Source organism: Eurytemora carolleeae, unplaced genomic scaffold (genome assembly GCF_000591075.1).
Source record: "Eurytemora carolleeae unplaced genomic scaffold, Eaff_2.0 scaffold50, whole genome shotgun sequence".
Taxonomy (NCBI): Eukaryota; Metazoa; Arthropoda; class Copepoda; order Calanoida; family Temoridae; genus Eurytemora; species Eurytemora carolleeae.
The window spans coordinates 210576-230700 of record NW_019396217.1 but is presented as its reverse complement, the minus strand read 5'-3'; the positions used below and the strand labels follow the sequence as shown (position 1 = coordinate 230700).

At 32.6% G+C, this 20125-nt stretch overlaps 1 protein-coding gene across 3 annotated transcripts in view; it reads left to right on the top strand.

The window, feature by feature from the left end:
- Positions 1-408: 408 nt before the first annotated feature.
- LOC111698403 (protocadherin Fat 4) overlaps positions 409-20125 on the top strand; it is a 40934-nt gene continuing 21217 nt past the window's right edge. For 2 of the 3 annotated variants that reach the window (XM_023468737.1, XM_023468736.1), the window contains exons 1-26: positions 409-809; positions 1853-1943; positions 2398-2438; positions 3462-3513; positions 3826-3923; positions 6087-6196; positions 6644-6708; positions 7965-8070; positions 8295-8414; positions 8584-8724; positions 8908-9131; positions 10107-10170; positions 11666-11748; positions 11826-11878; positions 12467-12525; positions 13297-13374; positions 13441-13609; positions 13843-14033; positions 14171-14281; positions 14346-14660; positions 16302-16425; positions 16762-16831; positions 17837-18020; positions 18242-18377; positions 18757-18845; positions 19912-20005. In XM_023468737.1, the coding sequence (XP_023324505.1) occupies positions 791-809; positions 1853-1943; positions 2398-2438; positions 3462-3513; positions 3826-3923; positions 6087-6196; positions 6644-6708; positions 7965-8070; positions 8295-8414; positions 8584-8724; positions 8908-9131; positions 10107-10170; positions 11666-11748; positions 11826-11878; positions 12467-12525; positions 13297-13374; positions 13441-13609; positions 13843-14033; positions 14171-14281; positions 14346-14660; positions 16302-16425; positions 16762-16831; positions 17837-18020; positions 18242-18377; positions 18757-18845; positions 19912-20005 (2887 nt within the window). In that variant the 5' untranslated portion in view covers positions 409-790. The remainder of the gene's footprint in view (positions 810-1852; positions 1944-2397; positions 2439-3461; positions 3514-3825; positions 3924-6086; positions 6197-6643; positions 6709-7964; positions 8071-8294; positions 8415-8583; positions 8725-8907; positions 9132-10106; positions 10171-11665; positions 11749-11825; positions 11879-12466; positions 12526-13296; positions 13375-13440; positions 13610-13842; positions 14034-14170; positions 14282-14345; positions 14661-16301; positions 16426-16761; positions 16832-17836; positions 18021-18241; positions 18378-18756; positions 18846-19911; positions 20006-20125) is intronic. The other variant, XM_023468735.1, reaches the window with a different exon arrangement.

Sequence of the window (20125 nt, the reverse complement as noted above, 5' to 3'; positions counted from 1 at the left end):
TCAGTTCCTTCACAGAGCTGAAATTTACTTAAAGTTCGAAATGTCAAAGCTCTACGAAATCAGGTTAAAAAAATATAGGACCTAGAAAATCAGAAATTGATGCAAAACTTCATTTTTTTAGCAAAATGTTCACATATTTTAGCAAAATGTTCACATATTTTAGCAAAATGTTCACATATTTTCTGACTCTTTAAAAAAGTAAATGGAATTTTTTAATAACTCTTTTTTAAAATGTATAATCTTGTAAATTATTTAGCAATATATGATATGAAATGATATTGTTATCAGTAGGATTTTTAATAAAAACCTTATCTTTCTGCTTTATTCAGTTAGAAGTCGATTATCAGGATAAATACCAGGAAATCATTCTTACAATGAAACCCAATTTATGCGATGCATAAAAACTCTTATTTTCAACTCAATTTTCAATTTATTTTTCACAACTATACGTTTAAGGTTTAAACTTTAACTAAGTATCAGTGATAAGCATATTTTTGCTCTTCCTTCAAAAAAAGTTAAACCGTGATAGGGAAAAAGAAAAAGAAAAAGAAAAAGGAAAAGAAAAAGAAAAAGAAAAAGAAAAGAAAAAGAAAAAGAAAACGAGTTAAATGATTTTCCAATCATACTTTTAATATTTAGATTCTTCAAAAGTTAATACTAATCAAATTCTTTTTTTGTTCTCGCTCGTCAGTTCATCCTTGCTCCTAAATTTGCATTTTAAAAAGGATTTTTTATAGCTTAAATCTGGAAATATTAGTTTTGTAACACCTTCGACTTGGTGTTCAGAAAAATGTTTTACAGTTCAGGAGGTAAGTAATTTTTTTACTTTAAACATAAGCAAAATTTTTCTTAAATTCTTAAGTCTTTAAAAAATACAAGAATTTAAGATAGAAGGATAAAACAAATTGCTTGTGAAAAAAGGGAACATTAAACTCAACACGATTTTTAAATAATTAAATTTTGGCATTAATTTTAATTAACTGAAGGGGGTGGTTATCATAAAATGGGCTTTATTGACGATTAGAAAGGTTTCTGAAAGCAACGTTTCAAATTATCCTTAACATTTTATTGAACAGTTTGGTTCTAAGCAAGCTGCAGTGACTTACAATCAAAATTTTACCAAATAAATTTGATTTTTTCGTTTCTCTTATTTTTACTTTTTTGATGTTGGATGCATTTTTGAAGAAAAAAGAAATAGAGCAACTCTCATTATAGATTTAAGAATTGTTAAAATAAAGACCAAAAAATCTATCAATTTCAAATTGACGAAAACGACCGAATCTATATCCGGTTAGTCCAACGTGGTCTGACTACTCTAATGACTTGTCTAGCATAATAGCAGTTACTAGCAGAATAGCGCAAGGATAATCCGCCGGAGAGAAACCGGTTCTGCAAACCCAAACTTTTAGGCTCCGAAAAGGACGGATTATTACAAGTTGTCGACGGCTAAAAGTAGTAGGACAGAGTAGGATAGTAGGACAGAGTAGGATAGTAGGACAGAGTAGGATAGTAGGACAGAGTAGGATAGTAGGACAGAGTATAATAAACTGAGTTTGGGGCCACCAAGTCTCATTTATCTTTCCAACTAGATTTAATTTATTTTTAATAGAAACTGTGTAAGATAAAATAGTCTAAATTTTCAATATCAATGGTTTACACCATTAGGCTGCAAATGTATAGTGATTACAGAATTAGAGTTTGTGACATTCACGTTCCTTGCCCAATCTTTTAACCCATCAATTAGGTTCTGATTTAAAAGAGATTTAATGAATGGAGAGAATAAGTCCAACTAGATCTACCTAGTTGAACTAACTCGCTATTTATTAGTTTCGACCTCTGATTGTTAATCCAGGGTTTGTGTTCCTGGTTCTGTTAACACGGATCTCAGGAAAACAATGGGATGATCCTTGGATTACCCCGACTGGGAAAACCAGCCTAAATGGGTAATATTGTAAAAGAAAATATATTGTTTTTAACAGCATTCTTTTATTAAGGGTTCACATTGATTACAAACGTAAATTATGTTTGAAAAGGATTTGCCAGCATGATGCCACTGAATAGTTTTTATCTGAAAACGTAGAAATCCCTCGGGGTGTACATGCCTTAATGTAAGGTAACTACACTCTTCAGAGATTGGACTAAACTGATCCGGCGCGGCGATGTCTAATAAATATTTAATATATTAAAAAGTTTTGGTTTTCCGATTTTTTAAAATAGATCTGACGAACATATAGAAAAGTATTTTTCAAGAGATAGTATAAACACCCATACAATTAAATACAATTCCTTAGAATACACTGGGTTTCTTAGTTTACATTGAATGAAACTATTTCTTATCTCCAGACAGAGAATTTTTATATAAGTTTTTGCAAATGATTTAATGAGTATTTATTTTAGGGATAAATTGACTTTTCCTGAGAGCCCTGAATTAGAATCAGGTAATTTTTTAAATGAATTAAATGTAATTTTTAGTAAAATTAAAAGAAACTCCGATTTTCTACTTAAAATTATATATCCTTGCAACCAGGGTGTAGAAGACCTTTGATATTTCAAACTATAAATATATAGTGTTAGACCATTTGGGTTTGTGGCAACAATTCAGTTTCATTGTGTCGTGTTGGATATTGTATAGATAGATAGATAAAAACAAATATCTTTTAATCACCTCTAACTATAATATTCCAGATCCTTCTTTCTTTGAAATTTGATGTTGTAGACCCCTTGACAAATTAAATAATAAATTATGCCAGACCAAATAGTGAAGGTTTAAATATGCCAAACGTTTATGCCATTTGGTTGCAAAGATACTGGGATAAAAACTACAGTCTAAACTCTGAGGCTACTATCAGTTTTTTTATTTATACCATTTGTTAACATTTAATTTCAAATATTACTGTGGCAAGTCAATTTTTAAAAGTAATCACATAAAAAGCAAATGCATGTCAAATGTATCAAATCTTTTACAGTTAAGATATTAGCAAGTAGATTCTTCATTTCTTTTATAGTTTATAAAAACATACTTTATTGTTTTTGCACAGTTTTAGACAGGATTGCTGTCTTCTATATACAAGCATACTTTATTGTTTTTGCACAGTTTTAGACAGGATTGCTGTCTTCTATATACAAGCATACTTTATTGTTTTTGCACAGTTTTAGACAGGATTGCTGTCTTCTATATACAAGTTTTCTATTAATCGACTTATATTCATTAAAATAATAATTAGTAGAAAAAAATAAAATAGCTAAAATAGGTAAAAAGGAATCTCATCCAAAAAAATCAGACTGTCAGTTCAAGATATATGTTTCGATACAAATAAAAGATGAACAAAAAGAAAAAAGAAAAACTAAATTTAATAATATAAAGGCAAAACCAGGTTTTTCATAGAAGTTTTTCATTAATCGACTTATTTTTATTAAAATGAAGACTCGTAGACAAAACAAAATGTTTTTTTTCTGCTTAGGAAGCGATATCGCTGTTCTGCATTACACTGACACGGAACCCCCGAATATTCTGTAAGTAATCAAAATAAAATAATTTGACTTATTTATACCTTATTTTGAAAACATTGTTTTTGTTCATTTATACGTGTTTGCCACAAACTCAAATTTTCTAATCTTGCAACCTGATGGTGTAAACCTTTGATATTTCAAACTTGGATGACTTTATTATTCCTAATTTGAAATATCTGAGGTCTCCGACATTGGGTTGCAATGGTATAGGGATTATAAAGTCTAAGTTTATGCATACAAAGACTCAAATTTTTTATCACTAGAGCTAGGTGTGTGAACCTCCACTGAAGCCTGTTATGATTCAAAATTGTTTAGGTGTGAGTCAGGTGCAAAGAATCCTTGTCTCTACCTGTATCTATATACTGAGGAGCTGCAGGACGGAACCATCTTTCTCCGGACTAATACATCCTTTGGTAATTTATCTTTATATGGATTGGTTACCTACAACTCTGATGAGACAAGACAACTTTTAAGATTAAAATGAGGGTTCGATGGTTTTGAAAAGAGGAGATTATCATGAAAATATCAATATTCATTCAGCTGGGACCGAATTTAATGAAGTTGCGGGGTCCCTGAACAGCCTTCTTCTGGTTCAAATTGGAATCACCCATTAAATTCTTTCTTGAATCTTCAACTTAATCTGTGGTTCAAATTTGAATCGAGAATTCAGCCACGTAGCTCAAATTCATTAAACTCGGTCCTTGATGTGATGAGAAATTTTTGCAAAATATTTTTTTGCTGAGAGCGAAGAGACCAGTGAATTCTTTATTTACAGTATAAAAATCATAATAAGAATCATTCATACAGTGTTTAACAGATCCTTTCATTTTGTTGCTTCTCAACACATACAACAATCATAATTAAAATAAATTAATGTGGTTTTAAGGTGACATTCTTTTATGTCCTTTAGGGTTTCCAACATAATAGATTATTCTCTTACGCGTAATTACGTGCAGTTACGCGTAATAATTTTCATTTCGTGTAATTTCTTATAATTATTTCTGAGAATTAATATGTACTTTATTTATTACGGAATTGTTACGTAATACGTAATTTCGCGTAATTACGCCTTAATTACGCGAAACTAGACTTTCTTTCGTAAACGTAATATATGCGTATTTACGCGTAATTCTCCTGCGTAAGTGAAAGAAAGTGTTACGTTTCGTTACGCGTAATTACGCGTAACGAAATTACGACTGGAAACCCTAATGTCCTTACCTGAATAAGTATTACAGTGGTGGTGTATTTTTCGACCTACGCAAATCCGCTATACTCCACTTCTGATCTACGCCAAATCCGCTATATTACACATCCGACCTACAAGCACGTGGTTTTACAACTGTTATATGGACTTGTGGCCGCAACGCCCGGCCCCCTAGCTTGTCTTAACCACTGCGCTCGGCCCCCTAGCCTGTCCTAGCCGCAGCGCTCGGCCCAGAAATTGTCTTAACCTAACCTAAGCCTCAAATAATGCAAAAATAAACAGCTGGCGTAGGCCCGATATTGCAGTAGGTCGGAAAGTTAGTATGTCAGAAGTTCAGTAGGGGGGATGTTGCGTATAGACGATGTAGCATTACCTTTTTTACCATTAAAGTTTCAACTTTTAACTCTTACTCTTCAAGTTCATTGTACTATGCAATAAACAAAAATTTTATTGGATTTTTCTGTTTCTATCACTTCTTTTTTTTAATAATTAATAGTTTTTGTTAAATAGTTAATAGTTTTTTTCCAGGCCAAAGTTGTCTTAGATCTTACATTCCATAAACCTTACATGAGGTCGTATTAGATTTTACATTCCATAAACCTTCCATAAGGTCATATTAGATTTTACATTTCATAAACCTTCCATGATGTCATATTAGATTTTACATTCCATAAACCTTCCATGAGGTCATATTAGATTTTACATTCCATAAACCTTCCATGAGGTCATATTAGATTTTACATTCTATAAACCTTCCATGAGGTCATATTAGATTTCACATTCTATAAACCTTTCAAGATGTCATATTAGATTTTACTTTCCATAAACCTTCCATGATGTCATATTAGATTTTACATTCCATAAACCTTCCATGAGGTCATACTAGATTTTACATTCCATAAACCTTCTATGATGTCATATTAGATTTTACATTCCATAAACCTTCCATGAGGTCATATTAGATTTTACATTCCATAAACCTTCCATGAGGTCATATTAGATTTTACATTCCATAAACCTTCCATGATGTCATATTAGATTTTACATTCCATAAACCTTCCATTTTGTCATATTAGATTTTACATTCCATAAACCTTCCACGAGGTCATATTAGATTTTACATTCCATAAACCTTCCATGATGTCATATTATATTTTACATTCCATAAACCTTCCATGATGTCATATTAGATTTTACATTCCATAAACCTTCCATGATGTCATGTTAGATTTTACATTCCAAAAACCTTCCATGAGGTCATGTTAGTTTCTGAAATGTTATCTTTGATAAAAGAGGCCTTAAAGAGAATTAGATTTGGATTTAATTTTATGATCAAATTTATTGTAATAGATCTTAATCTTTTTTTTTTTAGATTTTGAGAATTCTTCACTCGTGTTTCCGGACCCTGGTAAACCAGTAAAGATAGCTCTCGCGGGATTTACTGAAAATAATTGTAACAACGCGATCAAACCCTGCAAATCTGTGAGTAATCTTTTATTTCTAAGTTGTTTCAACAATATTCACCAAATTAGAGTTAAAGAGTAACTCAAGCTGAAGTGTATTACTGCGGTTATTTTAGGGATCGCTCACAAGATAAACACAATCCCAATTTTTGTCCAATAAGAACACAACTCAGACAATTTTAATTGTCTCTAAACTCTGGATAGTGTCAAAGTGTTCACCGTGTTTTTTTACCTTTTCACAAATTCGGTACCAGAGAGATTTAAATTTAGCTAAGTGTTTTATTAATTGTGTTACAAATACTATCATTTTTGCAGCTTGCTATATAGAAATCTTTGTGCTTTAAAATAGGCTTATTCATATTCATTTTTCCAAAATGTGGGGTATTATTTGTTTTTCAAAATAGGTAAATAATTCCTTTAAAATGACATGTATGTCTGTCATTACTCACTGATAAATTTATTTCAGATTTATCTTAAGATAGAGAACATTAATGATGTTAAACCCAAGTATATAACTCCCCCACCGTCAAGGTTTGAATTATTTTTTATTTGATTTTTTATAGAAAAATGGTTTAAATTTTTTTTGGATGATATGAAGACCAGATCCTACTTGAAATGTAGTCAAAATATTTTAGACTAGACTAGATTAGATCATTTATATATATTTATACAGGCTAGTGTGCTAAGACTGGTTAGGTGGCTAGGACAGACAAAGGGGATAAGACAGGTTAGGTGGCTAGGACAGACAAAGGGGATAAGACAGGTTAAGTGGCTAGGACAGATAAAGGGGATAAGACAGTAAGGTGGCTAGGACAGATAAAGGGGCTGAAACAGGATAGGTGGCTAGGACAGACTAAGGAAATAAGACAGGTAAGGTGGTTAGGACAGACTAAGGGGCTAAGACAGGTTAGGTGGCTAGGACAGACAAAGGAAATAAGACAGATTAGGTGGCTAGGACAGGTGAGGTGGCTAGGACAGAAAAAGGGGCTGAAACAGGATAGGTGGCTAGGACAGACAAATGGGATAAGACAGATTAGGTGGCTAGGACAGACAAAGGGAATAAGACAGGTTAGGTGGCTAGGACAGACTAAGGGGATAAGACAGGTTAGGTGGCTAGGACAGACTAAGGGAATAAGACAGGTTAGTTGGCTAGGACAGACTAAGAGAATAAGACAGGTTAGGTGGCTAGGACAGACAAAGAGAATAAGACAGGTTAGGTGGCTAGGACAGACAAAGAGAATAAGACAGGTAAGGTGGCTAGGACAGACTAAGGAAATAAGACAGGTAAGGTGGTTAGGACAGACTAAGGGGCTAAGACAGGTTAGGTGGCTAGGACAGACAAGACAGGTAAGGTGGCTAGGACAGACTAAGGAAATAAGACAGGTAAGGTGGCTAGGACAGACTAAGGGGCTAAGACAGGTTAGGTGGCTAGGACAGACAAAGGAAATAAGACAGATTAGGTGGCTAGGACAGACTAAGGGGCTAGGACAGGTTAGGTGGCAAGGACAGAAAAAGGGGCTGAAACAGGATAGGTGGCTAGGACAGACAAATGGGATAAGACAGAATAGGTGGCTAGGACAGACTAAGGGAATAAGACAGGTTAGGTGGCTAGGACAGACTAAGGGCTATGACAGGTTAGGTGGCTAGGAAAAGTTAGAAGGCTAGGTCAAGCTTATAGGGTGATTGAAGAAGCTAGAAGGCTAGGACAGATTAGGACAGGCTTGGGAACTAGATTACTCTGGGGGGCACTTTGTAATTATTATTTACCATTTTAAAATATTTGTCAGTGTATTGATGATCCCGGAGAACACGATGAATGAAAGTATGTTTGTTGTTGAAGCAGAAGATACTGAATTCCAAGATGGAATATTGAATATCTCCATCAAGTCATCGGTAAACTTTATTCTTTATAAATCCTTTAGCTTTAATTCCAAGATGGAATATTGGATATCTCCATCAAGTCATCGGTAAACTTTATTCTTTATAAATCCTTTAGCTTTAATTCCAAGATGGAATATTGGTTATCTTCATCAAGTCTTCGGTAAACTTTATTCTTTATAAATCCTTTAGCTTTAATTCCAGTGAAATTGTTAAATGGTTAAAATTTCGTTTTTCAGGATGCTGATTTGCCATTTGCATTCAAAAGGATTGAAAATTTAAATAAATGGAGTTTTGGAACCACCAAAGAACTTGATTTTGAAACTGTCCGCTCCTTCATTTTGACTGTGGTGCTTCAGGTGACAAAACTTAATTGTTTGATAATTTGGTAGATTATAGTTTTAGATACAAAGCATTAAAACGATTTCTATCACAGAAACCACGTTTGGAATTCTTACTCTTGATTTGCCAAACTTAGTTTAAAAAGTGATTCAAAAGTTCTGGCTTCTGTAAGATTTTGTATTTCAGGATGGACCTGATAGGTTTGGTAATGTTTTAACATCTGCCTTTGACTACACAATAACGATACAAGTGACAGATGAAGGGGATAGGGATCCAATATGGCAGCTAATCTGTCAACCGAAGTCAATTCAAGAAAACTTTGAAGTTGTAAGAATATCTTTTTTATTATCTTAATATTAATCTTGAAATTATAAAAAGAAAAAATCTGCAAAAAAAAATATTATTATAAGTTTATGAATATACAATTGAGATCAATATATGTCTTCGAGAAAAACTGAACCAAGAATTATATTATTTATTTCGAGTTTATAAACATTTTTTAACTTTTAGGGAACTGAGATTTTTCGAGTTCGTGCCCAAGATGCAGATGCTGGAATCCAGAATTCTATCGAATATAAAATTGAAAGTGTTACAAATTCTAAACATGACTTTATAGATTACTTTGAGTTGACGGTTGAAGGCGATATAGCTGTTATAAAAGCTAATAAAACTATGGACCGAGAGAATGAATTGATTCAGGAGAATTATAATTTCTTCTTTACCCTCAGTGCAAGGTAATCTTTTAATGTCGTAAAAAAACTTTAAATTTTTTTTTGTATTATTTATGTTTCTTTACGTCGAAGAGATAAGCGCTCTTTAGTCTTTACAATCAATATTTTGTACCTTTATAATATCTAATATTTCAGGAAATATATAATTTACTCTAAGAAAAATTAGGATCCATGGAAAGTTTAACCTCCCCGAGGGATTCAATGATAATCAGTGTTATTCATTGCACACTTGATCTGTAAATAATGCATCTATTATTAAGTTCTAAAACAATTAATTTTAAATTCGTAAAATTAAAAATATCAGATAGAAAATTTGCAAAAAAACATATCTATAGTGTTTTTGAAAGAAAAAGTAGGGCGGACAAGGTTAATAATGTTGCTTAGAATGAAATCAAATTCTGACTATAATTCGAAAGATATATGTCTTTCTTTCAACACTTTGGATGCTTTGGCCCTGTATAGAAAAGCATCAAAAGTATAATTTGAAAGCATCAAAATCAACATTTGAAAGCATCAAAAGCAACAAGCAATAAAATTTATTGCCTAATAGTTCCTCATTCGGTTGTAAAACAAAATTAAAGAAATCCTCCATTTTTCTGCTCAAAAATAATTTTTGATACATTTAAGAAAAATCCCTAGAGGCAAGAGAGGAAGAAGATGCATTACCCCCCCCCCCCTTGATCCTTTTTGGAACAAAATGATTCAGGATATCAAAATTGCCAAACTTCTTAACAGTTTGCTCGAAAAAGAAAATAGTTAATGGCCTAAAATTAGAAATTAATGGACACTTTCTTAAGGCTGTACTACACTTAAAAAAAAAATTATTGAGGGAATTTAAATCTTACTCTTAACAGAAAAGAAAACATTAATATGAAATGCTTACTTTGTCATTTTTTTTGACTAAGCAATAAACATTCTAATAAAAAACAAATTCTGCATACTACTCTGTAGTGTAGTGATATTGATACAACTATTTAGTGAAGTAGACAGCTGTGTAGAACACTGTACTTCACCTCCTCTACCCTGTAGAATGATACTAGAGGTATTTATATCATTTATATCAGTGTAATCTTGCCAGGGTTAATTCTTTGCATCGACTTTACACTTGGTAGTCCAGACTGGAAAGTACGAATGAATGCATATACAGTACATGTTGTATACCGGCTTGGATCATGCTGCGATTGAAGCATTATATATCCGTATTTCTTGAATTCAAAATGTATTGTGAGGCCCACTGAAGTTTCTTATTACCTCTTGGGCAAGTTGTGCACTGCACTGTAAAGCATTAAGCAAAAGCATCCATAGAAGTTTACGGGAAAATGGGACGGCACATCAAATAGATCATCCCACCTCAATAGTAAGATTAATGTTGAGGGGGTCCGGTTGGTTGGACTGAGAAATATGACAAGGGTAGGTGAGACGAGAGGAGTGCCCACTGCACATAGAAGGCGTGGGGAGGAGAAATTATAGAACGAAGGAAGTGTTTGGAACGGGAGGGATGGAGAGGCATAGTTGATAAGGAAGTCAGGGAAGGGACACTTATAAAGGATACTAACTTCATAATTTAATGCTATCCAAGAATGCTGATTAAGAATGCTGATTAAAATGAGAATTATGAATGCTATCTAAGAATGCTAACCAATAATGCTAATTAAGAATGCTAATTAAGAATGCTAATTAAGAATGCTAATTAAGAATGCTAATTAAGAATGCTAACTAAGAATGCTAATTAAGAATGCTAATTAAGAATGCTAATTAAGAATGCTAATTAAGAATGCTAATTAAGCCTGCTAATTAAAAATGCTAACTAATTAAGAATGCTAATTAAGAATGCTAATTAAGAATGCTAACTAAGAATGCTAATTAAGAATGCTAATTAAGAATGCTAATTAAGAATGCTAATTAAGAATGCTAATTAAGCCTGCTAATTAAAAATGCTAACTAATAATGCTAATTAAGAATGATAATTAAGAATGCTAATTAAGATTGTTAACTAAGAATGCTAATTAAGAATGCTTATTAAGAATGCTAATTAAGAATGCTAATTAAGAATGCTAATTAAGAATGCTAATTATGAATGCTAACCAATAATGCTAATTAAGAATGATAATTAAGAATGCTAATTAAGAATGCTATCCAAGAATGGTAATTAAGAATGCTAATTATGAATGCTAATTATGAATGCTAATTAAGAATGATAATTAAGAATGCTAATCAAGAATGCTAATTAAGAATGTTAACTAAGAATGCTAATTAAGAATGCTAATTAAGAATGCTAACTAAAAGAATGCTAATTAAGAATGATAATTAAGAATGCTAATTAAGAATGCTAATAAAGAATGCTAATTAAGAATGCTAATTAAGAATGAATGCTAATTAAGAATGCTAACTAAGAATGCTAATTAAGAATGCTAACTAAGAATGCTAATTAAGAATGCTAACTAAGAATGCTAACTAAGAATGCTAATTAAGAATGCTAACTAAGAATGCTAACTAAGAATGCTAATAAAGAATGCTAACTAAGAATGCTAATTAAGAATGCTAATGATAACGGACCTATTATCGCTGAGAAGTCCTACAACACCACCGTACAGGAGAATACACTTGATTTTATTTTTGAGTAAGTTTTGATCATTTTTTAAATAAAAAGATTTCTTTTTCATATTGATTAGATTTTCTAATTTTGATTTAATTTAGTATTGCAATATTTGATATAGATCAATCAGATAACTACTTTAATCAGTTTAGAGGTAAACAACTTTTTTATTATAAAATAAAAATGAAGCTCTGTACAGAAATATCGGATGGAAATCAAAGTAGTAGCAATCGATATGTTTAAGGTTTATCTTATTCCCCCCGCATTCTACACATAATTGAGTTCTAATTACTTCAAAGTAAGATATTTTGTCTAAATGTTGACGGCGTCTATGTATATCCTCTGTGTCACAAAATATGTGGCCAGTGTCCGAATTTTATGAATTTAAGCCGCGTCTCAAATCCCACAAAAACCGGTTTCAATTGAGCGCCAGCAAAAATCTTGAAAAATTTAATACAATTTAAAGTGGAACCAACCATATTTAAGCCGCGGCTCAAATTCTTCAAATTCGGCTTAGAATTAGGGTTTCTAGTGAAATGGAAAAATCGCTTCACAAAAATTTGTTGTTTGGCCGAATATTTGTTGTTCGGGAGAATATTTGTTGTTTATATTGCACGAAGAAAATTTCTAATGGCTGGTTGGATCTGGGTGAACGAACCTTGACTGACAGATAGATACAGTTAGTCGAAATTTTTCTTTTTAATTTAACAATTAAAATGAAAATAATTAACATTTATTTTAGTTGAAATTGTCGATGAGAATATTGCAAACAAATTTGAAATTAATCCTGCAGAAACAGAGGTTACTTTTTACACATTTTGTTAGAAATTAATCCTGCAGAAACAGAGGTTACTTTTTACATATTTTGTTAGAAATTAATCCTGCAGAAACAGAGGTTACTTTTTACATATTTTGTTTGAAATTAATCCTGCAGAAACAGAGGTTACTTTTTACATATTTTGTTAGAAATTAATCCTGCAGAAACAGAGGTTACTTTTTACACATTTTGTGAGAAATTAATCCTGCAGAAACAGAGGTTACTTTTTACACATTTTGTTAGAAATTAATCCTGCAGAAACAGAGGTTACTTTTTACACATTTTGTTAGAAATTAATCCTGCAGAAACAGAGGTTACTTTTTACACATTTTGTTAGAAATTTCACACTGTTACAAATTTAAACAAAAATTAAAGATATGTTGGTACAGTGGGAATCATATCACTGTGTATAAGGAAGACGACTCTTAGACTAAGTTTTTAAACAGTCCAATAAATATAAAACATAGCAGTTTTGCAGTGTACACAGACCCAGTTTAGTTTCAAGCTACCTATATTACTATTTGCTTTACCACAACATCAAATGCACATAAGATTCTTTAAATATAGTCTTATATTCAAAGTTTTATGAACCCTACTGTACAATGCAAAAGATTGTATATTGTCCTAGAACTAAACCTCAAAAATTTGCTGCTTAAATCCTGAAAATGTGGAAATATTTTAATAAATATATTAATGTTTCTTTCTACTTTTATTTGTTTTAAACTCTCACATATTATTCAACCCTTGTATCGCAGGGTAACAGAACTGTTAGAATACGATGCAATCAAGAAGGGTATTTAGATTATGAAACAAAGGAATCAATAAAGTTCATGGTAATTAAACATATAAATCAAATGTTAAGGATTTTAAAATTATAAATTTTAAGAATATATTTTTAGATTAGAGCAACTGATAAAAACAATGATAGCTTGTTTTCTGAAGCTGAGCTTGAAATTTTTCTAACTGATGAGAATGACAATATTCCTAAATTTGAGGAAGATGTTTATGAACTAAATGTTTCTGAAGATCTAAGCAGCCTTGTCGAGGATGAAAATGGACACTATTTAGGGAAGCACATACACATTTTTTTTGATTGACATTTTTAAAAACAAAGATTCATTTCATGAATGAAAAAGTATGTAAAAAATCATGACTTAAGGAAATCTTTGAATGTTAAAAGTTTCTGATACGTTTTGCTTAGACTGTATTAAGCATCAACAATTTTACTCCATATTCCGTTTTGTGATTTTTATCATAGAATATATTTATTGAATTATTTGCATATCAGCTGAGTGTTGTAGGGTTGATCCTGCAAGCTACTGACCAGGATAAGTCTGATGAGTTTGGAACTATGAGCCTGGTTTACTCTCTACAGGGTGAACCGAACAATGTTTTAATTATTGAAGAACCCGACCAGAACGGGTTTCCTCAAGGCAAACTTTATGCAACAGGAAAGTTTGACTTTGAAACTTCTCCAATCATTTCATTCCAGGTATTTACTTATTTATTTTATATTTTTGTTCTAGCCAAGATCTTAACTTAGATTCTATCAATTTTAACTTTAAATTACATTTTGAGACATATTTTAAACCTGATTCCAAAATCATTGTTATCAAATTGTATTTTTAGGCAATTGTAAAAGACAACAAGGGTTCAGTTTCAAATGAAAATAAAGTCGATATTACATTAATCATTGAAGATCGAAATGATGAATTGCCCAGCTTTGAAACCTTTCCAGACGTAAGTAAACCCAAATTACGAAATACAAAATATTTTGTCTGAGTTTGAACAGTTTTATGATTAGGACGTGATGTGTGTTTATGAGAACAGTCCTGAATTCTGGCCTGAAGGTCTAGACTGTGACCCGGAGAAGATCATATTTACAGGAATTGATCCTGATGCGTCAGCAAGCTTGATCATCTCTATAAACTGGGATGGATCAAGTGCTACTAAAAACAATATTAAAGTTGATGATCCAAACCTGTACAGAGATACATTTATAATCAAACAGGAGTTGAGGTCGAAAACTGTTACAGCTACTCTTGGAGTCAGTCCAACTAAGTTTATTGATAAAGAAACGGTTGATTTATTGACCCTGGAGATCGTTGTTACAGATCAGGTTAGGGCAATTAACAACAACATTAATTTAAAGGGACTGTAATCTTATTTTCAAGGGACCCTCCATCCAAACAGGGCAATGCCCAACCTACAAAACCTTTGACAGAGAATGGTCTCTTAAATATGTTTAAAATTGACGGATCTGAGGGGTATGCTGGCAAACAGATCTGAGGGGTATGCTGGCAAACAGATCTGAGGGGTATGCTGAGGGGTATGCTGGCAAACAGATCTGAGGGGTATGCTGGCAAACAGATCTGAGGGGTATGCTGGCAAACAGATCTGAGGGGTATGCTGGCAAACAGATCTGTTAACTTCTGTTCATTTCAACCCGCTAGAACAAGCTGTAAAATTGACGGATCTGAGGGGTATGCTGGCAAACAGCTCTGTTAACTTCTGTTCATTTCAACCAGCTAGAGCAAGCTGTAAAATGCTCATCCAGTCTACAGAGGGAGGGAGTCCAGAGTTCCTCAAATAGTAATCACCGCCACCCAAATCTGTTTTGCGGCAAGCGCGCTCCTCAATTGGTAATCTCCACCACCTCAATTAGTAATCACCGTAAAATTTTGTATTCTGTGATTTGAATTTAATGCACTTTTAACACAATTTTTGACATCTATCGGGGTTTTAGGGCATCTGTGTTGACTTAAACTAAATTTTCAAATTATTTTCAGATTTGTTTGGTCAACAAAAACTGAGAATCAAAGCACAGTTCATTTTAGCCGAATCTTAGATCCAATTCGCCACTTTAATGACTGCATTTCATGATTGGCGTCAAGATACAAAAAAGGTCGGGCTGCCTGTTTACTAAAAATTATCTCATCGCGCCCAAAGTAATATCAATCTCCATTTAAAAGATATTTTCAAAAAACCTTTACAGTGTTTAGATTTTTGTATTCGCCTACTCGAGTTCAACATCTACAACAAAACTAATTTTATGCATTGAAAGAACATAAAATTTTGAAAAATTAGTCTCATCACATAAACTACTGAAAATGAAGTATTTAGTCCACTAATAATGGGTTAAAGTTTCCTCTCTATATAAGGAGTTGAAAACAACATTCAGAGGAAAATGCCGCAAACATTCTTAAAGCGAAACTTGAAACTAAAAAACGTAATATATTTCTAGCACTTAGTGTGACATATTTATAGATTTATTTTCGAAACTAAGGAGCAATAAAGAAAGCTTTAACAATATTGTACACCATAGGGCCATTAAAAGAGGTCAATATAATCTTATTTCTAAGAAATAAACGATTTAATTTTATGCTTTTTTGGGCTGATTACTATTTGAGGTGGTGGAGATTACCAATTGAGGAGTGCGCTTGCCGCAAAACAGATTTGGGTGGCGGTGATTACTATTTGAGGAACTCTGGACTCCCTCCCTCGTCTACATAAGGCATTTATTCCGAACAAAAATTTTATGTTCTTAAAATTGAATATTAACCGTTTTAAAATTTAAAACAACGTGCAAGCGTTTCTATAGTTTCATTAGATAAATATAAGAATAAGTTCGTGATCATTTCATAGGTTTAAAGGGACTATTGTTAATTGAATGGTAACTTGAAATTACGCCTACTGTCCCTTTAAATGGATTATCTAAACTGTTTTTACCAATTAATGAGTTTATGTTTGTTGCCTATAGAAAGGTGAAAACCCAGAGCTGCAGCAAACCTCCAAGGTTCTTGTTTTAAATATCGAGGACGTTGACGATACTAAACCGGTTTTTACATCTCGACCTGACTTTACTGTAAACGAGGAGCAAGAAGGTACTTTTTGAAAGATTAAGAAAACGTACGCATTTTTTAATAGTTGCCTTAAGGAGTTTTACGCGAGCTTGCCGCGCTGAATTAGGAGAAAGAGATTAGTATATATTTTAGGGATAGGTCAGGTTTATACAGTTTCTGGGCTGAGCGCTGCGACTAGGACAGGCTAGGGGGCCGAGCGCTGCCGATAGAACATGCTCTCTCTCTGTCTTGTAATTCAACGGGGCATGCGCGTAACTCCTTCGAGCTTTTTCCTAAATATGTCTATATTATATATATATATAGTAGGAACGCTTGAGAACTAGTTTTATTGTGTTAACTGATAATTAATGTTATAAGGTCAAAAACTGGAGATTACCATAACAGATGCTGATCAGTATGTGGAAAAGCAATACACCTTTCAACTTGAGTAAGAATCAAATCGCTATAGCTCGCTTTAAGGGGTATAGGTTTACGGCTTAATTCTAAACAAATCATTAAGATATTACAAACAAGTTAATACTTCAAAACAGTTTTGCTGCTGTTGATTTAAAGTATTTCGCTGGCGCTGGATTTTCGAATATTACTGGAAAATATGAAAATGTCGTCTTCACTATAAAAAAAAAATCTTCGAAACGGGAATAATCGTTTAAAAGTAAATATCAGATCATAAAAATCAAAAATATTATGAAATATCAACTCTAAAGGAATGCGTCGAAAAATAATCGATGTCTATTGTTTGTAATATCTGAATGATTTGTTAGGAATTAAATATGATTTTTTTACGATCCGAGTTGAATGTTTCAACTTTATGAATTTGTATGGACGTTACGTTCTTCGGTATGAGTCGTTTTTAACAATTTTCTCCTTATAGACACAGCAGATAGAAGTAAGATTAGTAGCGATCAAAAGCAAATATTGTTCGCCGTAAGCCTATACCCCCTTTCATTTTCGCGAACGCTCCCTTAAAACCCACATTAAAATGGACTATAAACGTAAATTCAAGTGATCGTCATGCAAGAATGGCAATGCCCAATTCCCTAAGATACTCTAGAAAGTAAAAAACCATTAACTGATGAATACTGTGGAGTATATTGTAATTTTTATAGGTTTAAAAGTCTTGAATCTGCTTAATCCTGTAGTAGAAATGCGCAAATAACTTTTATAGAGAGACTAATAAACATAATTTGTTTTCAAAACTATAATCATTGATATATAATTCACACTCGATCAGACAAAGCTTTTAAGGGTATCGCTGTGACTCGGGCATTGACATCTTTGCATGCAGGGTCACTTGAAATTACGCTTACAGTCCCTATATACACATTACATGTAAGGATTTACATATTCGTTTATCTCTTCAGAAAATAGAGGAAACTTGGCTAAAGTTTTAAAATTAATACTGCTGAATATTTGATAATACGTATTAATCTAGAGAAATGAATGAAACACCGACGGGTTTATTTCACCTAGAAGAAGCTTCTGTTGATTCTGATGTAAGATATTTGTTATCTGATAAACCTATAGATCGTGAGGATTCGAGAATAGTTGATCTTGAGGGGAAACTATCCTATAAGATCACTGTCAAGGACAAGGGAAACAATGAAAACTCTCAAGAGGTAAGTACAGGATCGTGAATAAAACTTTATGGTTTATAACAACACCCATAGGGAGAGACGTTAACTCAGATTTTAAAGCTTTCTCATTATTTTTACACACATTCCTTTTTAAACTTTCGAAATAAGCCAATAAACAGGACTAGGGTTTCTATTTTTGTGTGAATTAGTGAAGTAATTTTAGAGTGTAGCGTTTATCATATTTCTGAACATATTTTCTTTAGATCACTATCACGGTAAAAGACCTGAACGACTGCTATCCGTATTTTGAACCTGAAAATTATGAAATGTCGGTTTTTGAGAATAGTTCGGATGGAACCGTAGTTGGTTCAGTTATTGGTCTGGACGACGATGTTACAGGTATTAAAACGAAATGTTTAAAATAACAATTCTAAAAAGGCCGATTTCTTATTCAGGTTACCATAGGTACAACTATAGGTCGTATCTATCTATGTACACTGCTTTGGTAAAGCGTAACTATAGTGTGACTATGGTTCTACCTATGGTAGAATATCTAAGAAAATGGCCAAAAGTAAACAATTTTAAGAAGCTCAGGGGTGTCATACGGGGGGGGGGGGGCTATATGAATCATTTTAGCAACCCGGCCTTCCCTGAATAAATAATTTTTCTTTCTTCATTACAAATCAAGAAAAAGTAATTGTGTAATTGGGCTGATCGGTTTATTTTATCATTATTTTATTATAATTATTTCTGCCTAATGTTATTTATATTGTTTTAGATGAATTCAATACAAAATCTCTTGTGTATTACATAAACTATCCTAAAAACGTTCCGTTTACTATTGATGGGAAGACTGGTGAGATAAAGGTAAAAAAAACAGTTCTCTAAAATATGTTGGTACTTTAATAAAGACATTTATCAAACGGCAACTTCCCAAGGATATTTCCCGAACGGCAACTTCCCAAGGATATTTCCCGAACGGCAACTTCCCAAGGATATTTCCCAAGTGGAAACTTCCCAACTCTGCAATTTCCCAAGTCTTTTCAAAAACCCTCTTAACTGAAACTCAGACAGTGGCGCAACTAAAGGCCGGCCTTGCAGAATAGAAAGAAAGAGTGGCGAATATTAATATTAAGGGGAAGAAATCTTGAGCGCTTCGTGCATCATTTGTTATAGAAATTCTTACTGTTATCTCCTTTTAAATTTGAAGAAAGCCAGACGCAATTTATTTATCTATACAATAAAACAAGAAATTCATATATATGTTATCTATAGCCGTCCGTGCTGGTCCGAATGGGCTGACATTTATTGTTAACACGAAGAGGTGTTATAGGCTAAAAAATCGATTTTTTTCAAACTATTTTATTTTATTTTATTTTTTTTCCAAATATTTTTTTCAAATATTTTTTTCCACGGGCAACGCCGGGCACTTTAGCTTGTCATAAATTTATGAAAAACATAGCAATAAAGGTCATAACAAATTTCATTGTTAAAGAAGAAACAGTTTTTTTAATTTATTGTATATGCAAGCAATTCAAATAAAGACGCGGTTGAAAACTTCCTTGTATGCAAACACTTTTAATTTGTTTTTATTACTACACAAAGCAAAATTTTTTATTTGATAAAAGATATCAACCAAAACGATTTTTAAAACGATTGCTAAATTGTTTTCCGTTTTTAAATCTTTAAATTTTTAAAAAACGTCCGCCTGTAAACGATGGACATCCATAGACTCCTAGTCCTTTAAGTCCATCCTTTAAGTTAAAGTTTGAAATTGTTTGAATTGACCACTAACCAGTCGGGCAGTGCAGTGTCTCCCCAACCTATAGTACTGATGAGGACATCATAGAAATGTAGAAATATATTTACTGAAAAAGTGGTCTCCATCTTATTTGGTTTGGTTGAACCTTCTAACAACTATGAAATTGTGTAGGTTAGTTTATCTCAAACTCAATACTTGGATAGAGAAGGAGAAGAAACATATCTACTTCAAATAGGAGCACAGGATCTTAATGGAGATGGTCAAGGTCAGACAATGATTACACCCCCCCCCCTCTTCACTACATAGGATTCCCCCCCATCCATTACTATTTTCTTTTTTTTGTAATTTCGCATTTTTCGCAAAATTATCGCATTTTTTCGTGAAA